This window comes from Podarcis bocagei (assembly GCF_964188305.1).
Source record: "Podarcis bocagei genome assembly, chromosome: 2".
Classification (NCBI taxonomy): Eukaryota; Metazoa; Chordata; class Lepidosauria; order Squamata; family Lacertidae; genus Podarcis; species Podarcis bocagei.
Genome location: NC_138126.1, coordinates 88,647,101 through 88,673,497, shown reverse-complemented (window position 1 = coordinate 88,673,497; position 26,397 = coordinate 88,647,101). Strand labels below are relative to the sequence as shown.

The 26,397-nt window shown below is 49.2% G+C and overlaps 2 protein-coding genes across 7 annotated transcripts; one reads left to right on the top strand and one right to left on the bottom strand.

Annotated features, from left to right (window-relative positions):
- Window positions 1-7,136: 7,136 nt before the first annotated feature.
- Window positions 7,137-16,424, bottom strand: WDR83OS (WD repeat domain 83 opposite strand). The gene is made up of 4 exons (XM_081180568.1): window positions 16,280-16,424; window positions 15,106-15,211; window positions 8,508-8,605; window positions 7,137-7,352 (listed from the first exon to the last, which is right to left on the bottom strand). Exons 1-4 carry the CDS (start codon window positions 16,327-16,329, stop codon window positions 7,286-7,288), a joined length of 321 nt encoding a protein of 106 aa, XP_081036694.1. The 5' UTR covers window positions 16,330-16,424; the 3' UTR covers window positions 7,137-7,285.
- Window positions 16,391-25,061, top strand: WDR83 (WD repeat domain 83). Of its 6 annotated transcripts, none has more exons than XM_081180511.1 (10): window positions 16,391-16,487; window positions 17,332-17,598; window positions 18,512-18,632; window positions 19,707-19,812; window positions 20,836-20,884; window positions 20,978-21,104; window positions 22,082-22,149; window positions 22,496-22,604; window positions 23,251-23,365; window positions 24,559-25,061. In XM_081180511.1, exons 2-10 carry the CDS (start codon window positions 17,496-17,498, stop codon window positions 24,709-24,711), a joined length of 951 nt encoding a protein of 316 aa, XP_081036637.1. In that variant the 5' UTR covers window positions 16,391-16,487; window positions 17,332-17,495; the 3' UTR covers window positions 24,712-25,061. The 6 variants fall into 6 exon arrangements, with proteins under 6 accessions (XP_081036637.1, XP_081036638.1, XP_081036636.1 ...); XM_081180512.1 differs by lacking the exon at window positions 16,391-16,487 and adding an exon at window positions 16,497-16,633; XM_081180510.1 differs by lacking the exon at window positions 16,391-16,487 and adding an exon at window positions 16,647-16,757.
- The last annotated feature ends 1,336 nt before the right edge of the window (window positions 25,062-26,397 follow it).

The following is a 26,397-nucleotide window of genomic DNA, read 5'->3' as shown; positions in this document are numbered from 1 at the left end:
TTAAATCCTTTGTTGAATCACATTCATTGTATGTGCAAAAATACACATATACAAACAGGTGCAAGCTGCTCAATGCACTTTTTTCAGCATGGTAAAACTGCTGCAAATAAATCCAAAGATTTTAACATAAAATCAATATTGAGCAAGGTTGCTGCCTCGGACCCCTTCAGAATACAGGGCTGGATGTGGGAAGTTGTCTGATGAAATGCCTTTACTGTACAGCACTCCTGCTCTGATTACAGCCAACAGTGGGAAGTTACCTAGCAGTACAGAGATATGTGCACAAATGAGTTTCCCAAGAGATGGTTTCTGTGGTACGCTAATTGGCTTCAGTACTTGATTCTAAAAGCAGGTGCTTCTTTTAATTGGTTTGTAAAAGTTGAGGACGTTGTTATTCTGAATAGGAGTATTTCCTTTTTTAACTGGGCAGAAAACCCGAACAGTACAGGAAGTACAGTCAGAGCACACTGTAGATGTTTGGTTGGCTAAGAACTAAACTACAGCTCAAGTGAAATGCATTACGTATTGTCAGGGGTTCAGGAGCAGAGACGCAGAGAAGGGAGGAGACAGAGAGCGAGGGGGAGGAATACGAAGGAAAGATGAGTGGGGATGACGAACCGAGATCGCCGAGCTTATCCAGTGAGTCCGAGGATTCCCAGAAGGGAGCGCCAGCGGTCAGAGCAAGGGGGGAAAGCAGGGGGACACCCCAGGAAGAAGGGTCCAGAGAGGAATCAGAGAGCAGCAGTTGGAGATCGGGACCCACGTACCCAGCCGGGAGCAGCGGGGAGAAAGGGGACCAGATATCGGGTTTCGGAGGCTTTCAGAAGGAGGGAGGGCATGAGTCAGGAGTAGTCACGCCCACCTCGGGGAGCGACGAAACGATCAAGAGGAAGGTTGAGAGTTGGGCGTGCGCGCCAAGTTCAAATGTAGCGGAAGCTGGCGCAGTAAGCAGCCCAGAGAGTGAGCCAGGTCCCAAAGCCCGCCGCAAGGAGGCGGAAGGGTCAGGGGGGTCCGCGTCAGAAGAGAGTAGGAAAGAAGAGACCCCGGGGGGCAGAAGGACCCAGAGACGGAAGGAAAGGCGCAGGAGGTGGAGCAAGGCTAGGGTATTAAGCTGGTGTGCTAGAGGCGGAGACTCAGACGGGTCTTCGCCGGTCTGACCTAGAAGAAGTAGGGCTGCACGTTGCAGTTTGGAAATGGAACCTGTAATCCAATAAAGACTCTTTTAACCTGAACGCTGGCTAACGTGGTCCTATGTGAGCTGGGACTGAGTGGCAGCCCTGACAGTAAGACCCGTCTCTTTCAAGCTTCGGACACCTGATACCTCGCAGCGGAGGCAGAAGCAGCGAGAGGAGGAAATTGGTGTTTGGGAGCGAGCTCACAACGGTTGGCAGAGATGACGGAAGCAGAGAAAATTTCAGCGCTGCAACAGGCAGTGACCCAATTGAACGCGGAGGTACAGGCATCCAAGAAAAGGGAGGAGGATGCGGCAGCCGCCTACAGAGATCTCCACGCCAGGTTTGAAGCATTGGTTAAGCATGGACAGCCAGGACCCAGACCGGAGGGGGTTGGGTTGGCACGGAGAGCAGGAGGGCTTGTGGCTCACTTCGATGGGAATTTACAACAGTACCCCAATTTTCGAGCAGACGTAATGTGCGCACTGCAACTGCTGGCGAAAGACTTTAGGGATGAGGAAGAGAAAGTGGGGTTTATACTATCCCATTTGCATGGGGATGCTAAAGCGTGGCTACGCAATTTGTGGAGGGATAAAGATCCGGCGCTTCAGAATGCAGATGCCTTTATCAAAGCGATGGATGCGTGCTTTTTATCTACCATTGACGTGGATCTTGCCCGACGGGAGATTCATGGACTGAAACAAGGGAGGGCGAGCGTACGCCAGTATCACGCCCGCTTTTTTGCGCTGGTCAGTGCCTTGGAATGGGACCGGGATTCGCCCCCAGTCAGAGACCTATTCTGGGAGGGTTTGAGCAGTGCTGTTAAAGACGAAATTGCGAGGGGGGAGAGGCCCCGGAGCACGCAGGAGGTGGTCCAAAGGGCGCTGACTGTGGGGGTGAGGCTGGAAGAACGTCCATGGTGCAGAGACGAAGGACGTGGAGGGCGCGAAGCAGCGAGAAGTTTCTCTTTCGTTCCCAGGGAAGCTGCGCGTGCGCAATCCACACCTCCGCCAGGAGGGGGAGTGGAACCTATGGAGGTGGGAGGCGCCAGGGCTCAGTCAGCTACCAGAGCCCCTGCACCGGCGGCAGTCAAGACTAAACCTCCTAGAGGGACCAGGAAGTGTTATATATGCGACAGCTCTCAACACTTGGCGAAAGAGTGTCCCCAGAGGAGCTCCAAGCACACTGCAGCCTCCGCAACGGTGAAAGCGGCCACGCAACACAGCGAACACCAGCAGGGAAACGACGATGTCTGGCTGGAGACAGAGGCACTGGGGCCCAGCCAGACGCATCACTGAAGCAGTCCCCAGCGATCTTGCAACCCACGGACCCCCTCCCACCCAAACCAGTAGTGCAACTCACAGCATCTCTCCAGCTGCCCGATGGCGTCACTATCGAAGTGCCGCTTTCTGTGGATTCTGGAAGCAACGCAGACTTTATAGCACAGGATTTTGTGGAGCAGCACGCTATACAGCTATTACCGGCCACTCTGCCCCTGCAAGTCGTCACAGTGGATGGCAGGGAGTTGCTGGGGGGGCAGGTGGTGAAGCAAACGCCGCCAATGGTGATGCGCCTTGGCAACCACAGGGAAGTCATCAGTTTTAACGTCACCCGACTGTCGGACACACCCATTGTGTTGGGCATGAGTTGGCTGGACAGGCACAGTCCGACACTGGCTTGGTACCAGCGACAGCTGATCTTCGGCTCCTCTTACTGCGCAGAACACTGCATCCTGCCCGGACAGGAGGGAGAGGAGGAGGAATCACAACTGCAGTTGGGAACGTTGCAAGCAGTCCCCCACAAATACGCAGACTTTCTGGAGGTCTTCTGCGAGAAGGAGGCAGACAAGTTACCACCGCACAGGCAATATGACTGCAAGATTGACCTCCTACCAGGGGCGACGCTACCGAAGGGGAAGTTGTATTCCATGTCTGAGGATGAACTACAGGAACTCAAACAGTTCATAGATCACAATTTGGAGCGCGGTTTCATCCGGGAGTCCAGAGCAGTAGGGGGCAGTCCTGTTTTCTTTGTGAAGAAGAAGGACACGCCCCAAAAAAGGCTGGTGGTGGATTTTCGCCTCTTGAACAAGATGACCAAGCCCTCTGACTTCCCCATGCCCAGGATTGACGACCTACTGGCGACGGTGCGCAAGGGACGCGTGTTTACCAAGTTGGACCTGCGAGGGGCGTACAATCTCATCCGCATGAGGGAGGGCGATGAGTGGAAGACAGCCATGTTCACGCCTCTGGGCACCTACGAGTACAGAGTGATGCCGTTTGGATTGCAAAACGGTTCTCACTGTTTTCAAGCTTTCATGCATCATGTGTTGGCGGGACTCCTCTACAAGAAGTGCGTCTGCTTTCTGGATGACATCCTGATATTCTCCGAGTCGCAGCAAGCGCATGACCAAGACGTTCGGGAGGTGCTGGAGAGGTTGCAGCAGCATAGACTGTACGCCAAACTGGAGAAGTGCCAGTTCGACACGACGGAGGTGGATTTCTTGGGTTACAAGTTGTCGGACAAGGGGCTAGCCATGGACAGCGCCAAGGTTCGGGCGGTGTTGGATTGGAAGAGCCCGCGCAACCGGAAGGAGGTCCAGCGGTTTGTCGGCTTCGCCAACTTCTATCGCAAGTTTATCAAAGGGTTCGCGATGCAGACGGCGGCTATTACGGACACGCTAAGCTCCAAGAAAAAGAAATTCATCTGGACGGAGCAGGCGGAGCAGTCCTTTCAGGCACTCAAGCGTCTCTTCGCGTCGGAAGAGCAACTGCTGCATATCGACCCCAGCAGACCGATGCGGGTAGAGACGGACGCGTCCGATAGAGCAGTGGGAGCTGTCCTGCTGCAGAGGGACCCACAGGGGGTCTGGAGGCCGGGAGCGTTCTACTCCAGAAAGCTCAGCAAGTCGGAGCAGAACTACACCATCTGGGACAGGGAGTTGCTTGCCATTCATGCAGCCTTCAAGGCGTGGAGACACTTCCTGATCGGCGCCAAGCACACGGTGCAGGTCTGCACGGACCACAAGAATCTGGAACACTGGCGCACGGCGAAGTTCCTGAACCAGAGGCAGATACGTTGGGCGGAGTTCTTTGCTGACTTCGATTTCCGAATAGAGTACGTCCCAGGCGACACCAACATCATGGCGGATGCACTGTCCCGAAAACCGCAATACCTCGAAGAGGCGACGCCAGCGGCAGCCATGCACATCTTCGCGCCAACAGCGTGGGCGTGCGCTTCAGCCACAGTAGACCTGGATGCGGTGCGGCGGGCGTTGCAGGACGACTCATTCGCGCAGGCGAAGATGGCCGAGGTGCACAAGGGCACGGCGAAGAGCGACGAGTTCCAGATACGGGACGGCTTGCTCTTACGTAAAGGGGCCATCTACGTGCCGGGAGATGAACTTCGCACCAAGGTACTGCAGCAGTTGCACGACGCACCCACGGCCGGGCACTTTGGCACGGAAAAAACGGTGGAATTAGTCGCAAGGGACTTTTGGTGGCCCAGACTGAGAGGGGAAGTCGCGGACTACGTCGCGAGGTGCGACACCTGCCAGAGGGCCAAGCCGGTGCACAAACCACCGGCGGGACTGCTGGAACCGCTGCAAACGCCGTTTGAACCGTGGGAGAGGGTGGCCCTGGACTTTGTCATGGATCTACCCAGCTCGAGAGGCAAGACAGCTGTACTAGTGGTGGTGGACTTGTTCACCAAGATGGCACACTTCATACCGTGTGCGAAGGTGGCCACGGCAGAACAAACAGCCAAACTGTTCATAGATCACGTGTTCAAAGTGCACGGGCTGCCGCGGTCTATACTGTCCGACCGCGGTCGCCAGTTCATCTCGAATTTCTGGCAGAAGCTGATGGGCTTCCTGAACGTCAAGATCAACCTGACATCAGCGAGACACCCACAGACCAACGGGCAAGCGGAGAGGGTCAATGCCATCATGCAGCAGTACCTGAGATGCTATGCCAATCAACAGCCGGCGACGTGGGTGGATTACCTGCCGCTCGCCGAGTTCGCCTACAACAACACGAAGCACGTGTCCACAGGGGTGACGCCGTTCTTCGCCAACAATGGGAGGAATCCCAGAACCTTCCCGGGACTGGACAGAGTGGGGGAAGGGGAACCGCAGACGGCGGACGCTTTCGCGTCTGAGTTGCAGGAGGTCCACGATCAACTCCGACGGCAGCTGGAGCTAGCGAAGCACGCATACAAGGTGCAAGCGGACAAGCACAGGCGGGTTGGCGAAGAGATCCGAGTGGGAGACTGGGTCTGGTTGGCAGCCCACGCAGTGCCAACCAGATCGTTAGCCAAAAAGAAGTTGGGGCACAAGCAACTCGGTCCATACCAAGTCGAAGCGCAGATCAACCCAGTAGCCTTCAGGCTGGTGCTACCGGAGGGTTCCAGGATGCATCCGGTGTTCCACAGGTCGGTGCTCACTCCCTACAGGACACCTCACAGGTTCCAGGAACCAGGAACAGCACCGAGTCCGTCTCAGGAGCGGACGGAGGCGGGAAGATTGCCACAGCAGGACCCCATCAACGAAGTCACGGAGATTTTGGACTCCAGATGGGGGGAAGACGGAGTGGAATACCTCCTAGCCAGAGAGGGCACCCGGGCTAGTGCTAATAGCTGGGTGCCAGACTACGCTTTGGAGGAACCCCTGCTCAAGGACGAGTTTCATGCCCTTTTCCCACACAGACCCATGCCAGCAGGCTTCTTCGACGACTGGTTGTTCACGCCCACACTTTCTTCCAGCACGTTCCATGGCTTCGACTCGGACGGGGAGCCCACACAGCGCGCACGTTCCCCAGAGGGGTCACCGGAGGGTTCGGCGTCCGACACCTCGTATTGGTGGGACGATCGGCCAGAGGAGCAGTGGCGCCGGAGGTGGCTGGGGATGCCAGGTCCAGCGACTGACGCAGAGACTGACATGGAAGTGTGCGGGGAGGATCTCGGTTTCGAGCACGGCGGCACTGAAATGGAGGCGGAGCAGCTCAACGTTGACGAACGCGAGGAGGAAGACTCGGAGGTCTTCAGTTGGCGGCCAGCGACGAGGAGCGAACTGTATCCGGCATTCACTCCTGTGATGATGGAGCACCCAGCAACCACCCTTGAAAGTGGGGAGGGGGGAAGGGGGGGCTTCGAGGGGGGGATGGATGTCAGGGGTTCAGGAGCAGAGACGCAGAGAAGGGAGGAGACAGAGAGCGAGGGGGAGGAATACGAAGGAAAGATGAGTGGGGATGACGAACCGAGATCGCCGAGCTTATCCAGTGAGTCCGAGGATTCCCAGAAGGGAGCGCCAGCGGTCAGAGCAAGGGGGGAAAGCAGGGGGACACCCCAGGAAGAAGGGTCCAGAGAGGAATCAGAGAGCAGCAGTTGGAGATCGGGACCCACGTACCCAGCCGGGAGCAGCGGGGAGAAAGGGGACCAGATATCGGGTTTCGGAGGCTTTCAGAAGGAGGGAGGGCATGAGTCAGGAGTAGTCACGCCCACCTCGGGGAGCGACGAAACGATCAAGAGGAAGGTTGAGAGTTGGGCGCGCGCGCCAAGTTCAAATGTAGCGGAAGCTGGCGCAGTAAGCAGCCCAGAGAGTGAGCCAGGTCCCAAAGCCCGCCGCAAGGAGGCGGAAGGGTCAGGGGGGTCCGCGTCAGAAGAGAGTAGGAAAGAAGAGACCCCGGGGGGCAGAAGGACCCAGAGACGGAAGGAAAGGCGCAGGAGGTGGAGCAAGGCTAGGGTATTAAGCTGGTGTGCTAGAGGCGGAGACTCAGACGGGTCTTCGCCGGTCTGACCTAGAAGAAGTAGGGCTGCACGTTGCAGTTTGGAAATGGAACCTGTAATCCAATAAAGACTCTTTTAACCTGAACGCTGGCTAACGTGGTCCTATGTGAGCTGGGACTGAGTGGCAGCCCTGACACGTATTAACACACTAAGCCAAGTTGGCAATGTAGCCAAAGCATCTCTAATAACCATCACTTTATTAATGCAGCAAAATGAGTACTCCCAAGACATGTGCAAATGGATCTGCATTGCCGGAGAAAATAGTCCTCTCTGTTGAGGGCGTGCACCTCTGCTTTGCAAGAGGAGCTCTGAAGAGAGGCAATAACCTTTCACCAAGGAGGAGACATGGGTTGTGGGTTTTGCAGATAGGACATCACTACAGCCGAGATAGACAACCTGGAAAGAAGACAGGAGTTATAATCAGGGCAGGAACGTTAATATTACACTAATAATAGCAATGCAAATAGTAATGTCAACAGAATGAATTACAAATGTGACCAAAGAATCTGAGTGTGTTCAGTGTATTCAAATTAAAAAGCTTATATGGGATGTGTTACTAAGCTTGCTTGGGAACTGTGTATTTGACTTGGGTTTGAACTTGATTGTGTGTCCTGTGTGTGCATCCCTCAGAGACAATGGAGGATTGGGGAATGAGTCTGATACAAGGGGAACCTCTTTCTGCTGCAGCTGCTAGCCCAATCCCCAAAGAACGAACAGCTAGCCACAGATAGAGCTGGCTCAGAAAATTAGCACCATAGCCATATTAAAGTGAGCTAGCATGTACATTAGGATCCTTGGGATCAGGGATGTGGAGCCCCTAGTCTATCAATATCTGGAGGGCTACAACTTTATAAACATCCCTGACTACTAGCCATGCTGGCTGGGGCTGATGTGGCTTAGAACCCAACATCTGGAGAGCCCCAGCCCCACAGCCCTAGTCTGGCTAATGAAGCAACACTTCAAGGTTTCTGGGAAGTAAATGACTTAATCAGAAAGAATGGAACTTATTAAGAAAAAGGCAGAATAAACATTTATCTGTGAATACGTTATTCCAAGGTCTGAATGATTAAGGCTACCCCAAAATGAGGTTGAATAGATTAGGAGGAAAAGGAAGAAGTATTGTTACCAATGATTAATCTGCTGAGACAAGCAGAAAAAGAGAAATTATCAGTGTGGTAGATTAAATATAAATAGAGAAATTAGCCCACACTGGATTTGGGCATGGGGAAGATTGGATTAGTGACATCCAAGAGCTGCATCGTGGGTGCATCAAGGTGCCAGGCCACTCATTTCCATTCCAATGGAGGGATCCTCAGGGTGGGGCTTGCCTTGAGCTTTATAATCTTTCAGAGCAATAGTTTCTTGGCAAGAGATGCTGGTTGACGTTTCCACACAAGTGCTGTACCCTTAACTTTCCATGTGCAACTGCATACTGTTTGTGGCAAAGGGAAAGCAGCTGTGTGCCTCTTGTCTCAAAGTAGACTTGGCAGCAGTAAGAAATTAACACAGGACTCAATGAAAGGCTGAAAGAAGTAAAAGAACCTGACTCACATGAAGCTGCTCATCATCTGTTTGGTATCTTCTGAACTCCGAGAATTGGCAAAGCTGATGAATGAACAGTAGACAGCAATCCAGGCACACCACTTTAGCTGCAAACAACACAGAGTAATGTAGTGAAAGCTGCTGGTGCTGCTGCTTGCGTGAGTGTTGGGAGGACCGCTCCCTTTCTGCCAACTCCATCTGGCCTAGGGGGCGGGGCCTGCACTCATCGCCACAGCATAAGAGGTCTGGGAGAGGCCTCCGGGACACGACTGCTGGTGCTGCTGCTCGCGTGAGTGTTGGGAGGACCGCTCCCTTTCTGCCAACTCCATCTGGCCTAGGGGGCGGGGCCTGCATTCATCGCCACAGCATAAGAGGCCTGGGAGAGGCCTCCGGGACACGACTGCTGGTGCTGCTGCTTGCGTGAGTGTTGGGAGGACCGCTCCCTTTCTGCCAACCCCATCTGGCCTAGGGGGCGGGGCCTGCATTCATCGCCACAGCATAAGAGGCCTGGGAGAGGCCTCCGGGACACGACTGCTGGTGCTGCTGCTTGCGTGAGTGTTGGGAGGACCGCTCCCTTTCTGCCAACTCCATCTGGCCTAGGGGGCGGGGCCTGCACTCATCGCCACAGCATAAGAGGCCTGGGAGAGGCCTTCGGGACACGACTGCTGGTGCTGCTGCTTGCGTGAGTGTTGGGAGGACCGCTCCCTTTCTGCCAACCCCATCTGGCCTAGGGGGCGGGGCCTGCATTCATCGCCACAGCATAAGAGGCCTGGGAGAGGCCTCCGGGACACGACTGCTGGTGCTGCTGCTTGCGTGAGTGTTGGGAGGACCGCTCCCTTTCTGCCAACCCCATCTGGCCTAGGGGGCGGGGCCTGCATTCATCGCCACAGCATAAGAGGCCTGGGAGAGGCCTCCGGGACACGACTGCTGGTGCTGCTGCTTGCGTGAGTGTTGGGAGGACCGCTCCCTTTCTGCCAACTCCATCTGGCCTAGGGGGCGGGGCCTGCACTCATCGCCACAGCATAAGAGGTCTGGGAGAGGCCTCCGGGACACGACTGCTGGTGCTGCTGCTCGCGTGAGTGTTGGGAGGACCGCTCCCTTTCTGCCAACTCCATCTGGCCTAGGGGGCGGGGCCTGCACTCATCGCCACAGCATAAGAGGTCTGGGAGAGGCCTCCGGGACACGACTGCTGGTGCTGCTTCGTGAGTGCTGGGAAGACCGCTCCCTCTCCTGCCAACTCCATCCGGCCTAGGGGGCGGGGCCTGCACTACCATCACAGTTTAGAGGACAGAGCAGCTACCGGCAGCAATGGACAGAATAGTTTTAAATGTTTTAATTGCTTTTAATTTGCAGCACCCTAAATGGGGGTTGTTGTTTTTTATAATATTATATTATTTCATTATCTGCTGCAAATGTTAAAGATGTTTTTATATATTTTAAGGTGTTTTAAAGGTGCTTTTATTGTTTACTTTGTTGTACCACCATGAATGGTGGTTTTTATTTATGTATTTTTGTTGTTCCATTTTGTTTTGTTTTTGGGGTTGGACACTGAGTGGGGCGGGGATTGGTTTTGTTTGGGCATAATTGTTTTGGTTGTTTTGTTTTCTATTTGTAAATGGAGGTTAGTATGAGGCTTGGGATTGCGACCGTGGAGGGGCGAGGGAGGTATGGCGGTGGGGGCAGATGTTATAGGCGAAGGGGATCGAGATATGGATATGCTCGTACCCCTTCCAATCTGCGCCCCATCCCGAGAGACGAGGGTAGGGTGAGCAAGGATTACTCACCTCCTTCACTGGTGTTGTGCAATGCCAGGTCTATAGGCAACAAAACCGCTACCCTGCGAGATTTCTTTATCTCGCAGGGAGTCGACCTGGCTTGTGTGACGGAGACCTGGGTGCGCGAAGGGGTAACTGTTACCTTACGAGAGATGGCGCCCCCGGGTTTCTCCGTCCTCCACCAGTCACGGACTGTGGGCCGGGGGGGAGGGGTGGCAGTATTAATCCGGGAAGATTGTTCTTTCAGGGCTCTACCATCGCCATCGATCCCCGGCATTGAATGTGTTGGCCTAGTGTGGGGCTCCGAGGAGAGCTTGGCTGTCTGGCTGGTGTACCGGCCACCTAGCGCACCAGCAGCCACCCTGTCAGGCCTGCTGGAGGCGGTGGCCGGCTGGGCCTTGGAGTTCCCTAACCTATTGGTATTGGGAGACTTCAACTTCCACGCTGATGCCACTCCCTCCTCACAGGCTCTGGACCTGGTGTCTTCCATGGCGACACTAGGGCTCTCCCAGTTTGTTTCGGGCCCCACACATCAAGCAGGCCACACGCTGGATTTGATCTTTGGCGCTGGTATAGATGTGATCATGTCTCCTTCGATGAAGGTGCCATGGTCTGATCACTACGCTCTGAAAGCCAGGATTGACTTTCCACCCCCACCCTGCTTAGGTGGCGAGCCGATTTGGGCTCGCCCGCGGAGGCTGATGGACCCGGATAGGTTCCGTCAAGCCTTGCGGGACCTTGCTCCCCCTGGCGACTCATTGACTGAGCTTGTTGAGGGCTGGAATACCCAGCTCCTGGCAGCCATCGATGAGATCGCACCTAAGCGCCCTCTGCGACCCCGCAGAAACCGGGCTCCCTGGTTTACCGAGGAGCTTCGGGAAATGAAGCGGGACCTCAGACGGCTAGAGCGAGTATGGCGGGGTGCCCGTGACGGAGCCTCAAGAACATCTTATAGGGTTTTTATGAAAACCTATGAGATGGCAGTGAAGGCTGCTAAGAAGTCTTACTTCTCGGCCTCCATTGCATCCGCTAGCTCTCGCCCGGCGCAATTATTTAGTATAATTCGGTCTTTAACGTCCCTTGAAGGACAGCCAAATTTAAATAACAATCTGACACACAGCTGTGAGGCATTTGCGAGCTTTTTTGCGGAGAAGGTCCTGTTGCTCCGCCATGACCTCCCTGCCAATTTGGATACAATAAAGGAACTGGAGGCCCCTCGACTGTCCTCGGGTCCAGTATTGGACCACTTTGACCGGATATCTCCAGCCGATGTGGACAGATTCCTCCAAGCTGGAAAGCCCACCACCTGTCCTCTTGACCCGTGCCCGTCATGGCTGATTAGAGCGTGTCCAGACGAGGTGCGGGGCCCCCTGGGGGATATCATCAATTTGTCCCTTGGCACCGGGATATTCCCAGGGGAACTGAAGGAGGCGGTGGTGCGCCCGCTCTTAAAGAAAACATCATTAGATCCCTCAGATCTATCCAATTACTGCCCGGTCTCGAATCTTCCATTCCTGGGTAAGGTGATTGAGAGAGCGGTTGCTGAACAGCTTGGTAGGTTTCTGGATGAAACATCTGCTCTGGACCCATTCCAGTCCGGCTTCCGCGCTGGTCATGGGACCGAGACGGCTCTGGTCGCCCTAACAGATGATCTCCGCAGGCAGCTGGATCGAGGCGGGTCAGGGCTGCTGATTCTTCTAGATCTGTCAGCAGCCTTTGACATGGTCGATCACGAACTCCTGGACCACCGCCTTGCCGACGTGGGGATCCAGGGCACAGTCCTTCAATGGCTGCGCTCATTTCTCTCTGGTCGGGGACAGAGGGTGGCGCTTGGGGGGGAATTGTCATCACGCCACTCCTTGGTGTGTGGAGTGCCTCAGGGTGCAATTCTCTCCCCGATGCTTTTTAACATCTTTATGCGCCCCCTCGCCCAGCTTGTCCGGAGTTTTGGGCTGGGTTGCCATCAGTATGCTGATGACACCCAACTCTATCTGTTGATGGATGGCCATCCTGACTCGGCCCCAGACACACTGACCAGATGTCTGGAAGCTGTGGCTGGATGGTTACGTGGGAGCCGGTTGAAGTTAAATCCTTCGAAGACAGAGGTCCTCTGGCTGGGGCGGGACGATATGGGATCGAGGGGGCAACTCCCATCTCTTGCGGGGGTGCAATTAGTGCCAGCACCGTCCGTTAAGAGTTTGGGTGTAATCTTCGATACCTCCCTCTCTATGGAGTCGCAGATTACAGCTATAACAAAGGCGGCATTTTTTCATCTCCGCCAAGCTAAGCAGTTGGCCCCTTATCTCTCTCGTCCTGACCTAGCCACTGTGATCCATACGACGGTCACCTCCAGACTGGATTATTGTAACTCGCTCTACGTGGGGCTGCCCTTGAGACTGACCCAGAAACTCCAGCGGGTGCAGAATGCCGCGGCGAGACTCCTTATGGGGTCTTCGCTGCGAGAGCACATTCATCCGGTATTATACCAGCTGCACTGGCTCCCGGTGGAGTACAGGATCAGGTTTAAGGTGCTGGTTTTAACCTTTAAAGCCCTATACGGCCTAGGACCCTTGTACCTACGGGACCGCCTCTCCTGGTATGCCCCACAGAGAAACCTACGGTCTGCAAATAATAACATCCTCAAGGTCCCAGGCCTCAGAGAGGTTAGGCTGGCCTCAACTAGAGCCAGGGCCTTCTCGGCTGCAGCTCCAAACTGGTGGAATGCTCTGTCAAAAGAGACTAGGGCCCTGCGGGACCTGACATCTTTCCGCAGGGCCTGCAAGACAGAGTTGTTCCGCCAGGCCTTTGGTCAGGGCGCAGCCTGACTCCCTCCTCTGGCAACCTGCACATAATTCTGCTTAATTGGTTGCCATCAATTTGATTTAATTAATTTTTATAATGAAATATTTTTAGATTGTGTGATTATTTGACTGATTATTGATTGTTGTTAGCCGCCCTGAGCCCGGCTTTGGCTGGGGAGGGCGGGATATAAATAAAATTTATTATTATTATTATTATTATTATTATTTAATGAAGTCTCAAGGATTAAGCAATACTATTTATTCCTTAGTAAAAGTGTAAAACCATGGTAAGCACTCTGCTTTGTTTCTTTACTCAATTCACAGGAAACTTCCTTACGGTGAGTCAGACTATTGCTCCATCTAGCTCAGTATTGTCTACAATGATTGACAATGGCTCTCCAGGGTTTCAGGTAGGGGACACTCCAATCCTTACCTCAGGGATGCCAGGGATGGAATTTGGGAGCAAAGTAGAAGTTCTGTTACTGAGCTTATGACCCTTGCCCTTGTGGAGTTGTCTTCAGTTTTAAAGATGGATACATTTTGCTAGATGAAGCTCATTCAAAGTAAATGGACACACAAATAATAAAATATATTTGATTTCCAGGGAACTATGGAAGTCATATTAACGAATTCAGACCTCTCAAATGATAGCAAATTGTCCATGGGCATTTCAAATATCTAGAGTGTTCACCTATATAATATAAACTCAAAACTAACTATGAAAGAGCCAGCTTTTGTAATTTTGTGTCAGAACAGCCAGTTAGTTGTGAATTGGAACTGTGCAAAATACAAGAAAGGGATAAGTAACCTTTTTCAGCCATGGGCTGTTCCACCATCCCTCAGACCATGTGGTGGGCTGGACTATATTTTGAAAACAACAACACAAAAACGAAAGAATTCCTATGCCCCACAAATAACCCAGAGATGCATTTTAAATAAAAGCACACATTCTACTCATGTAAAAACATGCTGATTCCTGGACCGTCCATGGGCTGGATTGAGAAGACGACAGGGCCGCATCCGGCCTACCCCTGCTTTAGTTCAACGTTTTGTTAGTAAACACAATCAAATGGAAATTTAACTCATTTACTGGCCATTTTTAAGGTTCAAAGACACAGATACTACCATACAGATCTCAATATATTGTTACATAGTAAGTCTTTCTGTATTTTTTTCATTAAATGCTATCATTCGTAAAAGTCTTAATGAAAAATAAAATGCTCTTTAAATTAATATAATATGTATATACATTGTCATAAGATTTCATCCTTTTCTGGATGAACTATAAGCATCTGTTAATATTAGCATAGATTTGACATATCATATACTTAAATGGATGCTGTAATTTGGAGTTTATGGTTGAATCACATTGTAATTGTTACAATTATTACAACTGTATTATTGTAATACTTATTACAATTATTAACTAATGCCATTGTTCAATCACTTGATATCATTTCAGACTCCTACTACAATTGACAGGTGTTATTACCTCTCTTATCTAGAAGAAAAGTGAAGCACTCTGACTCAGAGATCTTTATAAGTAATTGCAAATTAGACTCCATAGCTAACATGAATTGAAGCATCATGAAATCATTATTTACTCTCAACATTCAACTGATTGATCAGCTTTTGGGGCACAATAAATGTTCATCATCTGTGCACTATTCTCTTATCTGACTATTGCGAATAATTGTTTAGCAGTTGGGTAGCATTCCTTGGAGAGACTAAAATAGCAGGGAAATAGGGAAGGTTTAAGCACAGGAATATTATGCAGTTAATCCGACAGAAAGAAGGGAAAGAGGCTGTGTCATTAACTACTAGAATAAGATCTGCTAGGCACATTAAACTAACCTGGGGTTGTTGATGACAGATTACCTTCCAGAGATTATATGATTTTCAAAATTATACAATCCAACAGCAGTGTAATAATTACAAGATAACAAGCAGCTGGTAGAATCTTGTGCTTAATTTGCTCAGCTAGTGTTCTGCATGTCCTGAAGTCAAAAGGCCAAGCACTGCAATACTCACCTTCAGCATCAAGCCACACATACTGAAAATCATTCCCAGTAGATTCATGTAGTCTGGTGTGGGGTCTTCCAGGGTAGGGTTATTCTCTGTCGATGGAGGTTTGTATCTATAAAGTAAAAATTCCGATTATGGTGGAAAGAAAACATTTTAAATTATGCTTGAAAATAAAACATTTGCTTTATCCACCACCATATCAAAATAAGGAGTAAGACATCAATGGGAGTTTCTCTGCTGCTAATAAGGCTTTGTGCAGCTTCAAGCCAATATGCCTAAAGTTGTTTAGGTGTGGGGAACCTTTAGTCCTCCACATGTTGCTGAAGTACAGCTCCTATCAGCTCCAGCAAACATGGCCAATGGCCAGGGATAAAGGGAGTCATATTTAAGTGACATCTGGAGGCCAGACATTCTCTGAACCTGCTCTAGTGTCTGTGGAAAAAGAAATGGTGCCAGTCTCCAAAATTGTTCTCTCACAGTTCAGGAAAAACATCTCTCCTAAAGGTTACTCAGTCACATCTTTCTGGATTTTCCAAGCACTCATATTACATGAATTTGTTGTGAAAATTATATATTGTACTTCTTCTGTATGTTGCAAGGATGAGTGCTTTCTATATATCCATGAAATCATTAGTGACCAGCATCACAAGCTGCTAATACTATTTTGTAAACTTTTAAAAACTTTGTTTTATAAAAAAAAGGTGTAACTGCCCTGTGTTTCTGGCATGTTCATGTGTCCCTTTTTAAAAAAGTGATGGATATGTGATGGGGAAGTTTTCTAGCTAAGTGACAGCACACGCCAGTCCACACTATTCTCTTTGAACCAGGACTTGCAGTTGGGGCACATTTTGATCATCACCAGTCAACCACCGCTAGCCATCTCTGTCCCTGAGTCTCCCTCTGCTGCAGTTTCCCCCATGAAAAGTTTCCCCTATTGCCCAGTCTGGTGGCTATTAGGAAAGGCCGCCTCTCTCTCTCGCCCTCCGCCTTGCGTTGCCATGGCGACCCCATGCCCGTCCCGCGCTATAGCGAGGGGTGACGTCTCAGCGCCCCCTTCCGCATCACACGCCACTCCCTCGGCTCAATCTTTCCGTGCCAAAGGTCGCCCAACTCGCGCCCTCTCCGTGGCTTTGCCCGGGCAGCTCACCCGCCCCCCCGCCCACGGCCTCCCGCCGCTGACCTGAGAACGCGATTTGGCCGCCGCGGGTCCATTACGTTGTTACCGGCCATCGTGCACCGCCTTTGGCTAACTCCAAGCGGCGCCCCCCCCCCGGTCGCCGCCGCCGCCACACCAACTTCCGCTTCCTTTCAGTGGCGCAAGGGGGACAACTAAGAGTGTAACACCTGAGAGTTCAAGCCTTCTCGTTCCGGTCATTCCCGAGGCCGCGGTACTGAAGAGGCTTTAGCAGATTAATCTTCTGTGGGGAGATGCTATGGGTTGTTCAACTGAGGGAAGGAATAGAGAACCTTCGGGGTTTTTTTTCCTGCCAGAGTGGGGAAATCCACGCTGCGAATGGGCGGAACTAAAGATGAGGTAGCTGTGCACCAAGGGGAGCGAATTGGAGGGCTGCGCCGTGTCCCTCATTCAATCTTCCTCCTTCCCATAATAAAATCTGGTTTTCAATTGGCAGTTAAACGTTTGGGGGAAGCTATAAGAGGTGCTAAGTCGTTTTTCAGTCATGTTGAGTATCCTTCCGAATGGGAAGTCTGCGCATGTTTGATTCCTGGTTGGGGTCTGAAGGGACATGGCTGAAACGAAGCAGGTTTGGGTCTGTTCAGTGACTGCCCCGGAACCACATGTAGAAGAAAGGCGGCATATAAATTTAAGAAAATAAGTAAATCAAGCTATATAGGCAAGGCACTGTAAAGGATAATACAGCATTTCTCAAAAATGGCTACCATAGGAGGAAAGTTAGATTGAGAAGAGCTTCAGGGAGTAGTAGAGAGAGTTGTCTGGTGGTTCTCTGCAAGTTTAAAGAACTGTATATGTGCTACAGGGTTTGCTATGTAAAGATAACATTTAACTGGTTTGGAAAGAGACGGATTTCTAGAGGGTTGATAGAAACTTGTAAAATAAGATAAGCAAGGCTACATGACATAGGTGATTTGCCTTTGCCAATTTTCCTTTCTGGAGAAAAAAATGGTCTTTACCATTGTGAGGAAACTGGTAGCTTGAGTAGCTGTTGCAGCTGGGACCTGATTTCTCCCTATGCCTATGTCGTTTTGTAATAGGGTGGTATTCCAAATGGAAGAAAAATCCCAGACGCAGGGCAATCCTAACACATTACATCAATTCACTTTGGGGTTTTTGTAGTACTTGAGAATTTGCTGTCAAGTTACAGCTGTTGCATCCAGTATAGAAGAATCCCCATATAGCACGCCTGCTTGTCTTCATCATGGCCTTTCCAGAGCCAAAACTGAAGAAGCCTGAGTTGCCAAAGAAACTTCTGGGCACACTGGAATGTAAACAGGGAGCTGTCAGGGCAGTGAGGTTCAATGGTGAGTATATCCTTGATCATATAACATGGTGTTGAATTTTTAGAACCAGAGAAACAAAGCAGAGTCTAGTGTGTGATTTACAATTTTTAGAGGTGAAGTTGCGGTAGCCTGTTGCAGTTAAACCAGCAAGGAGTCTTGTGACGCCTTAGTTAATGCAGGTGTGGGAATGCTGTGACCTTCTGGATGTTCCTGGACTACAACTCCCATCATCCCTGATTGTTGGCTGGGGCTGGTGGGAGTTGGAATTCAGTAACAGCTGGAGGGTCACAGCTTCTCTTTTGCCTTAAAGAACAACAAATTTTATTACGGTATAAGTCTTTGAAAACAACATTCATCAGATGCATGAAGTGCAATCCTCAGTTACCTGGTACATATACATAGAAAAGTGCAAAGGGGGAAAATCCAAAAGTTGGAGCTGAATAGCAATGCAATGTATAAAGTATTAGGGCAGTATTCAACTAAGGGTTTGTGCTAGTGCAAGGATTAACACTAGCACAGTGGGATTTTCCCTTCTTCTACACTGTATGCCCTGTGCCATCCCCAAATCCGCTCTGGAGGGTTGGGGGGGGGGAAACCCAGAACAGATTTAGAGTGGGGGATGGGGAGAAGGGAGAGAGAGAATGTTCCATTGCTCAGGAGGAAATCCTTGCACTGATGGAACATTCAGCTTAGTGCTATGTTGAATATGATCCTTAGTGATTCACAAGCTAAAGAAAATAATGATTGGGGGAAGGTGTCTATACCGTGGTTATAGGTTTCTTGCTCAGGGAGAAAATTTGTGACTGCAGCAGGAATAGTGGAACCTGTATAGCACAGGCAGAAAATAGGAAAGGCAAATCTGTCAGGAACACTGCTGAAGAGTGTTGCATTGGATATTGTTCAATGAGTTTTTCCTCTCCCACCCCCCCTGCAGTGGATGGAAATTATTGTCTCACCTGTGGCAGTGACAAATCACTTAAGCTCTGGAACCCCCTCAAAGGCACTCTCCTTAAGACTTACAGTGGCCATGGCTATGAGGTTCTGGATGCAGCAGGGTAAGAACTGGGGAGAGGGAGCCACTCTTTTGGAAAAAGAGATTTTGTGGTGAAATACCACCAGTAATTTTGAGATGGTATGCCCTTTTAAAATGTGGCTCTTTTTTGGGGGGGGGGGTTATTGGGTTGTTGTTTTTATTTTGATTATATATATTGTGGTTTTATATTTTGACTTTGTTCTGTGAACCACCCTAAGATGGTATAGGGTAGTACAGTAGTACCTTGGTTTGCATACGTTTTGGATTACAAACACGTCAAACCCAGAAGTGCGTGTCCCAGTTTGCATCCTTTTTTTGGATTACAACCCATTTCTTTTGGATTATGAACAAATTTTTTTTTGGGAGGCCCCATTGGCGAAAGCGCGCCTTAGGTTACAACCTGTTTTGGTTTACAAACGGACCTCTGGAACAGATTATGGTTGTAAACCAAGGTACCACTGTATATAAAATCAATCAATCAATCAGTAATAATAAAAACTGGCTGGAAAGCAGGTGGGTCACTGGTCAGAACTTTTGTGGTCTATGCCTCGTCTACTTTTCTACTGGAGTTGTGAGCAGGGCAAAGTAGAGTTTTAAAAATTGCTTGGTAAACAAATTAAATCCTCTGACCTGCCTGTGTTGCATAAATTTAACTTTTAATGTTATACAATAGAGCTGGAAAACAAATTATTTATAAAATTCATGATCAAAAGAAAAAGATGGATGAATAAATTTTTTATATTCCAGAAAGAAAGAAAAATCAATTTCTCCATGAAGCTATCAGTTGTATATTAAACCAATTTAAATGAATTGTCTTAATTTGCAAAACTTGAACTTGCTAGCTGTTGGGAGAAAACCTGTGAATAGCATAGTAATACTGTCCTACTACCCAGCCAGTGATAATAGGATATCCTATTCAGTCCCTGCTCCATACATTTGAACCCATCTTTAATGTCCTAAGGTTTGAAACTTAGCTTTTGAAAAATTATATCTGACATTCTTAATACAGTAAGAATACAATAATTCAGGGAGTTGCACATACAGGAAGCAATCAGGATGCTTTCCCCATCATTATCTGTCTCCATCCACTCTGCAGATCATTTGATAACAGCCAGCTTTGTTCATGTGGTGCGGACAAGACAGTAGTGTTGTGGGATGTTGCCACAGGTCAAGTGATTCGCAAGTTCCGTGGCCATGCAGGGGTAAGACCTCTTCTGTCCTTTGTCGCTTGCAAGAAAATGGAACAGAGTAACTTCCCTGGATCAGACCAATCTATTCTAGCATCCTTTTCGCCACAGTGACCAATCTCAAATCTCACAAGCTGGGTATGAGAGCTTTTGTTTCTCAGTGGCCGGTACTCAAAATCGTGCTGCCTCTGATTTTGGAAGACTGTAATGTATAGCTATCATGACTAGTAGCCATTGATAGCTTTATCCTCCATTACTTTGTTCAATTCCCTTTCTAAGCCATTTATGTTGGTTGTCATTGCCACATCTTGTGGCAGTGAATTCCATAGTTTAACTATGTGCTGTGTTAAGAAATCCTTCCTTTTGACTGTCCTGAATCTTCCACGAGTTTCATTGGATCACCCCAGGTTATAATGCTATATGACAGGGAGAAAAGGTCTGTGTCCACTTTTTCTGTACCCTGTATAATTTTATATACTTCTATCATGTCTGTGTATCCTACTTACTCACCTTTTTTCCTAAACTAAAAAGCACCAAATACTGCAATCTTTCTGCATAGGCGAGTTTCTTCACCCACCTGATCCATTTTGCTTGCCCTTTTCTGCACATGATTCAAATATCCAGCTTTATGCACATAAGAAGGTGAATTCTTTTGAGCTTCCACTGGAGGATGACGGTAGAAATGTGTCCTGCCTCACAGTGACTGGATAATGTCTGCAGTTTTGTCTATTTGGCATCTAAAAACCTGTGCAGTAGAAAATACTATTGACACATTAGATACTACAGTAGGAGGAAGTTTATGAGAAGTGTCAAAATATTGCATGCTGGCTACAAAACTACATTGGATGTTTGGCTTGTGGGGTGGAAATAGTAACGAAGAGAGAGCTCTGTAGAAGTTCAAAGAGTTGAGGTACTTTGTGTAGAAATGTGGCAGGAATGGGAACAGAGAATGTAATCCTTCTATGCTTGAATCTGTTAAACCAGTCAGACAATAGTCATCGCTTATCTCATTCTCTTCTCTCTATCCTCACCTGGCAGAAAGTAAACTGTGTCCAGTTCAATGAAGAGGCAACTGTGATCCTTTCAGGTAAGGAATACTTTCCTTCTCACTCTGCTTCACTGTTAATCCCAGAGAACTCATTTTAGGCTCTACTCAATATACATCTTTGCTCTCTTGCAGGTGCTATTGACTCTAGTGTCCGCTGCTGGGATTGCCGGTCACGCAGACCAGATCCCATCCAAATCCTTGATGAGGCCAAGGATGGCATTTCCAGTCTGAAGGTGTCAGACCATGAAATCCTTACAGGGTAAGGAAAGGTGGAGTGAAGTTAGAGCTGGAGAGGGCAAATTCCCTGCCAAGCGAAGTCCATGCTGGACCTTGGGACCTGTTAAGGGCTTCCCGACCCATCCAGGTGTGTTTCACCCCTCTACTCATCTGCAATGGATTGAAGGAAGCAGACTCAGGAAGCCCGATGGCCGCAATCACATTCCAAAATACAGTGTATGGCCACTGACATTGTTTTGTTATTTATAATTATTAGGACTTGCCGATCGCATGGTAGGCGGTTCGAATCCCTGCGGCGGGGTGAGCTCCCATCGTTCGGTCCCAGCTCCTGCCCACCTAGCAGTTCGAAAGCACCCTTAAGTGCAAGTAGATAGGTACCGCTTTATAGCGGGAAGGTAAACGGCGTTCCGTGTGCTGCTCTGGTGCTGGTTCGCCAGAGCAGCTTCGTCACGCTGGCTACGTGACCCGGATGTGTCTGTGGACAGCGCTGGCTCCCGGCCTCTAGAGTGAGATGAGCGCACAACCCTAGAGTCTGTCAAGACTTGCCCGTACGGGCAGGGGTACCTTTACCTTAATTATTATAAATATAAAACTTTTTAACATTATATTCTATGCTGTTCTTATAAAGCTGGTGTTTTGCATTACCAGCATTTGACATACTTGTCTGACCAATTGATCAGATTCTTTTTGGACTAATAAAAAGCCCAATCCTAAAGTCATACAGCTGTGTAGATCCATACTGTGTAGTATCCTCTCATTTCTAAACTTTCATCAGAAACGAAGAAATATTTTCAGTGTTTGCTCCAAAAGGGAGAAAGTTAGTTTCAAAAGAATGCAGGTGTATAGGGAATCCTGTCCCACAACTTGAGTTCCATGGTTTGAAAACCAGGAATGTTGAAAGGGCACCCTTTGTGACCTCACGGTCGTCTGCCAATGTGCCTGCTGAGTGCCACCCTCCTGCTGCCAGCTAATTTCCACTGCCCCTTTTTTATTTTCCAGTTCTGTGGATGGGCGTGTCCGTCGCTATGACCTCCGTGCTGGGGAGCTCTACTCAGATTACATTGGAAGTGAGTGTTGCTTACAGACTTATTGACAATTTGGTATGATGAGAGACAATTTTCAGGGTGATGGTTCCTGTTGCATTTCCTTTGCCTCCCTCACCTGTATTCCCCTGCCTCTTCTCTTTAGCAGATGCCCCTCAGGTCCAAACCGAAGGGACCTGCCACATCTTGTATCATGTCCGACACTGACTCATTCTAGGCAGTGGGTAGACTTGATCTCTGCAAGCTACTATTCCTTCCTTCCTTCCTGAAGAAGCTCCTAAGAACAAGTTCTGATGGGGATTGCCCAGAATCTTGCACTTTTTTGTTTTTTGATGCAATCAAACCCAACACTACCATATTTTCATTATAGGTCCCATCACCTGCGTGTGTTTCAGCAAAGATGGGCAATGTACCCTGGCTGCTAGCTTGGATTCTACTCTGCGTTTGCTGGACAAGGATACGGGTGAACTACTAGGAGAGTAAGCAATGCAGTTATTTAGTCCTGTCATTAAAGCTTGCCCTACCCCACCCTGTTGTCGACAGACAATAGCAGCTCTAAAGAGTGGCTGTTCTTCAGCATTTGGGTGCAGCCAATTCAGTGTTTAAGTGTATGAGTGTTTCCATGTAAAAGAACCTAGAGGACTAGAGAAATTTGTGCAATACAGATCTTTATACAGTGGTGCCTCGCAAGACGAAATTAATTCGTTCTGTGAGTTTTTTCATCTTGCGAATTTTTCGTCTTGCGAAGCACGGTTTCCCATAGGAATGCATTGAAATGGTTTCCCATAGGGAAAAGGAAACAAACTTGCAAGACGTTTTCATCTTGCGAAGCAAGCCCATAGGGAAATTTGTCTTGCGAAGCAACTCAATAAACGAAAAACTCTTTCGTCTTGCGAGTTTTTCGTCTTGCGAGGCATTCGTCTTGCGAGGTACCACTGTACATTGAATTAGAGCCACAGTCAGTCTGCCTTGAACTCTGCTGATGCTGGGCTTTTGTTATCCTCCATCTGCCTTGCCAGGGACTAGTAACAACCATAGGTGGACTTATGGGGGAAAGCCTGACTGAGAAAAGCAGAAATATTCTACTCTTTCTCATCCCATTTCCTCCCCCAATGACACCCCTAGATATACAGGCCACAAGAATGTAACCTATAAGATGGACTGCTGCATGAGCGAGAGGGACACTCATGTCGGGAGCTGCTCTGAGGATGGGAAGGTGTACTTCTGGGACCTGGTGGAGGTGAGCAGAATGACCTGGGGAAATGGAGAGATTTTTTCTTGGGCGGTCCTGTGACTTACCAGTGCTTCATGGGAGTTGAGCCACAGATACTGTGTTTGTGTGTGTGCGGGGGTGCAGTTTGGGGGGCTTGAATTCCGTTTGGTTGGATAAGGCAGCATTTAATCTTGGACAACAAAGCATGAAACCTCTCCAAATTGTTGGTGGTCAGCAGAGACTTTAACTCAGTGCCTTAACTGCTGACAGTAATCGTAGCTTTTTTTGTATGACCTAGTTGCCTGAATATGACCACTAAGAACATAGGCAGAGAAATTAATACATAGAATTTTCCAATCTATGTTAAACGAACTGTTAAACGAACAGTTAAAGCAGTGGTTTTCAGCCAGTGTGCTGTGGCACCCTGGGGTGCTTTGAATGATGGTCAGGGGTGCCGTGGGCAACAGTGGCCTCTGTCCCTCTTTCTTTCCTTCCCTCCCTCCCTCCGGTGCCCTCTTGCATCTCTGCCTTCCAAAGGCTTGCAGAGTTATTTATTGCAGCGGCCCTGGCTACAAGCTCCCTAGGTGAATGTTGCCTCTGGGGCTGGTCAGGGAGGATCAAGGGGGCCGCTCAGAGACCAGGGGAAGCAGCTGCGGCTGCCCAGAGGACTCCCAAGGAGAGTGGATTGGAAAGGAGGCTGAGGGAACACTCCACAAGGGTGTTTGAAAAAGGGTGAAAAGCTGCCAGCTTGGCAGGCAAGGGGTGACATAACTGGGCTCCTGAGCCCCACAGGGGAGCCGCAGAAAGAATGTAGTTGGTCAAGGGAGCCATGGACTCAAAAAGATTGAAAATATCTGAGTTAAAGTGTTACATAGACCAGTATCACTTATCTGAAGTTTAAGGGAGGAAGCGCTTTTGATGCAACTGTATTGGTTCTAAGCTAAATGCAAGATTTTAAATCTTTGGTGTAAATAACATTTGCTTCCTCATGATCACTGAGGATCAGGTAGAGTTTGCATGCTTTCCACTGCAAGGCATTTCTTCTCTTTCCTCTCTTGAACTTGGACTGTCTCTTTCTCATATTGATCATTCAGCACAAGAGGTGGTGCTTGAAAAGCAGATGCAATTCTGAACTCCAGCCCATGTCTAGCTGCCCAAGTGTTAGGAGTACATGTTATCTCTACCCTTATCTTCGTTATTCTTCTCTCTCCTCTTCACAGGGGTCCCTTGCCCTGAGCTTGCCTGTGAGCAAGACTGCAGTTCAGTCTCTGTCCTTCCACCCAACTGAGTCTTGCTTGCTCACTGCTGCAGAGGGCCGTGTGCAGTTTTGGAGGGAGGAGTCATACGTGGCCGAGGAAGGGGAACCAGCCTGATGGTCCCTGTCCTGGCTTGAGTGGAGGACCGAAGCTGCAAGGAGATGGAACTCTCAGCCATACTTCTCTTCATGCCTTCGGGAGGGTGTGCAACACTGGACTCCCCTGCTCTTTGGAATCACACTTTGCAACTGGTGCTTGTGACACTTAATTACAATCTCTCAGTTCCATACCAGTTTCCAGGGGGATGGTCATGTTAGTCTCTCTTCCTCAACCATCAGCAGGTTTCTGTTTTATAAGTACTCTCATCTTTCAACATTAATACCAGAGTTGATTGTTCTCCTTCCCCGCCCCCCAAACGACTGTATTGTTTTACTGAAAACTAAGTAAAATTAAGTTGTTTTTCAGAATGGTCATTTGCCTAAGGCCACTTAGAAGAAGAAGAAGAAGAGTTTGGATTTGATATCCCACCTTTCACTCCCCTTCAGGAGTCTCAAAGCGGCTAACATACTCCTTTCCCTTCCTCCCCCACAACAAACACTCTGTGAGGTGAGTGGGGCTGAGAGACTTGAAAGAAGTGTGACTGGCCCAAGGTCACCCAGCAGCTGCATGTGGAGGAGCGGAGACGTGAACCCGGTTCCCCAGATTACGTGACTACTGCTCTTAACCACTACACCACACTGGCTCTCTTAGTGGGCTTCATGGCCTTGCAGGTAGGGATCTAAGCCCGGGTTGCTCACATTCAGCCCCATAATAGAAGTCACTGCTCTACATTGGCTCTTGTGTACTTCAGCATAAATACTATATAAGGAGGCCAGACTGGAATGCAGTAGTCACCAGCCACACAACTGGACAGCTCAGTGCACTGCATCACACCACATCCTGGTAGGAGCCTCCTGGCGCAAGTTTAGCGACATTGTTTAAACTGGCTTTACCGGTCTGGGAAACAAAAATTGCCTGTAGCTGTGTTGATGTCTAATATCAATGAGAAAAACAAAGCATGCTGGGACACGAGAGTAGGCCTAAGTGCCAAACAGAGACATTTTAAAGAGCTTACTACAGACAGCAGGCAGATCTAGTGGTTGGAGCCCTGCTTGACACACTGTTGCTCTAAGAGTGCTTAGGTGTCTAGGAGTTAGGCAGCACTTCCTTCCCCTTTCCTGATGTTTCCTTACCTGATAATTTTTGTGTTTCATGTGATCAAGCTATTTACTTTCACAAAACGCCCAAACTGCACAACATGTAAGGAGATCACATAAGAGGTACATGGTGGAGTAGTGACCAGATATTTCTGAAGTCACAGCTCTATTGTTTTACAGTGGTACCGCTAGTTATGAACTTAATTCATTCTGGAGGTCCATTCTTAACCTGAGACTGTTCTTAACTAAAGGCGTGCTTTCGCTAATGGGGCCTCTTGCTGCCACAGCGCCGCCGGTACACGATTTCCGTTCTCATCCTGGGGCAAAGTTCTCAACTCGAGGTAACTCTTCCACATTAGCGGAGTTCGTAACCTGAGGCTTTTGTAACTCAACGTACCACTGTATTGTGTTTGCTTCCCTGCTTTAATAGGTATTTTATTGCATTGGGGTAGTTTTAAACAGCTATTACCCAGCCAAGTCAGAAATGGAAACAAACTGAAGGCAAGAGCTGCTTCCCATAACAACTGTATTATAATTACTGCTTGCATTCTGAAAACTAGATTCTTTATCAAATCCTACAACTTTTCCTGCTGCCTTGGGATGTGGG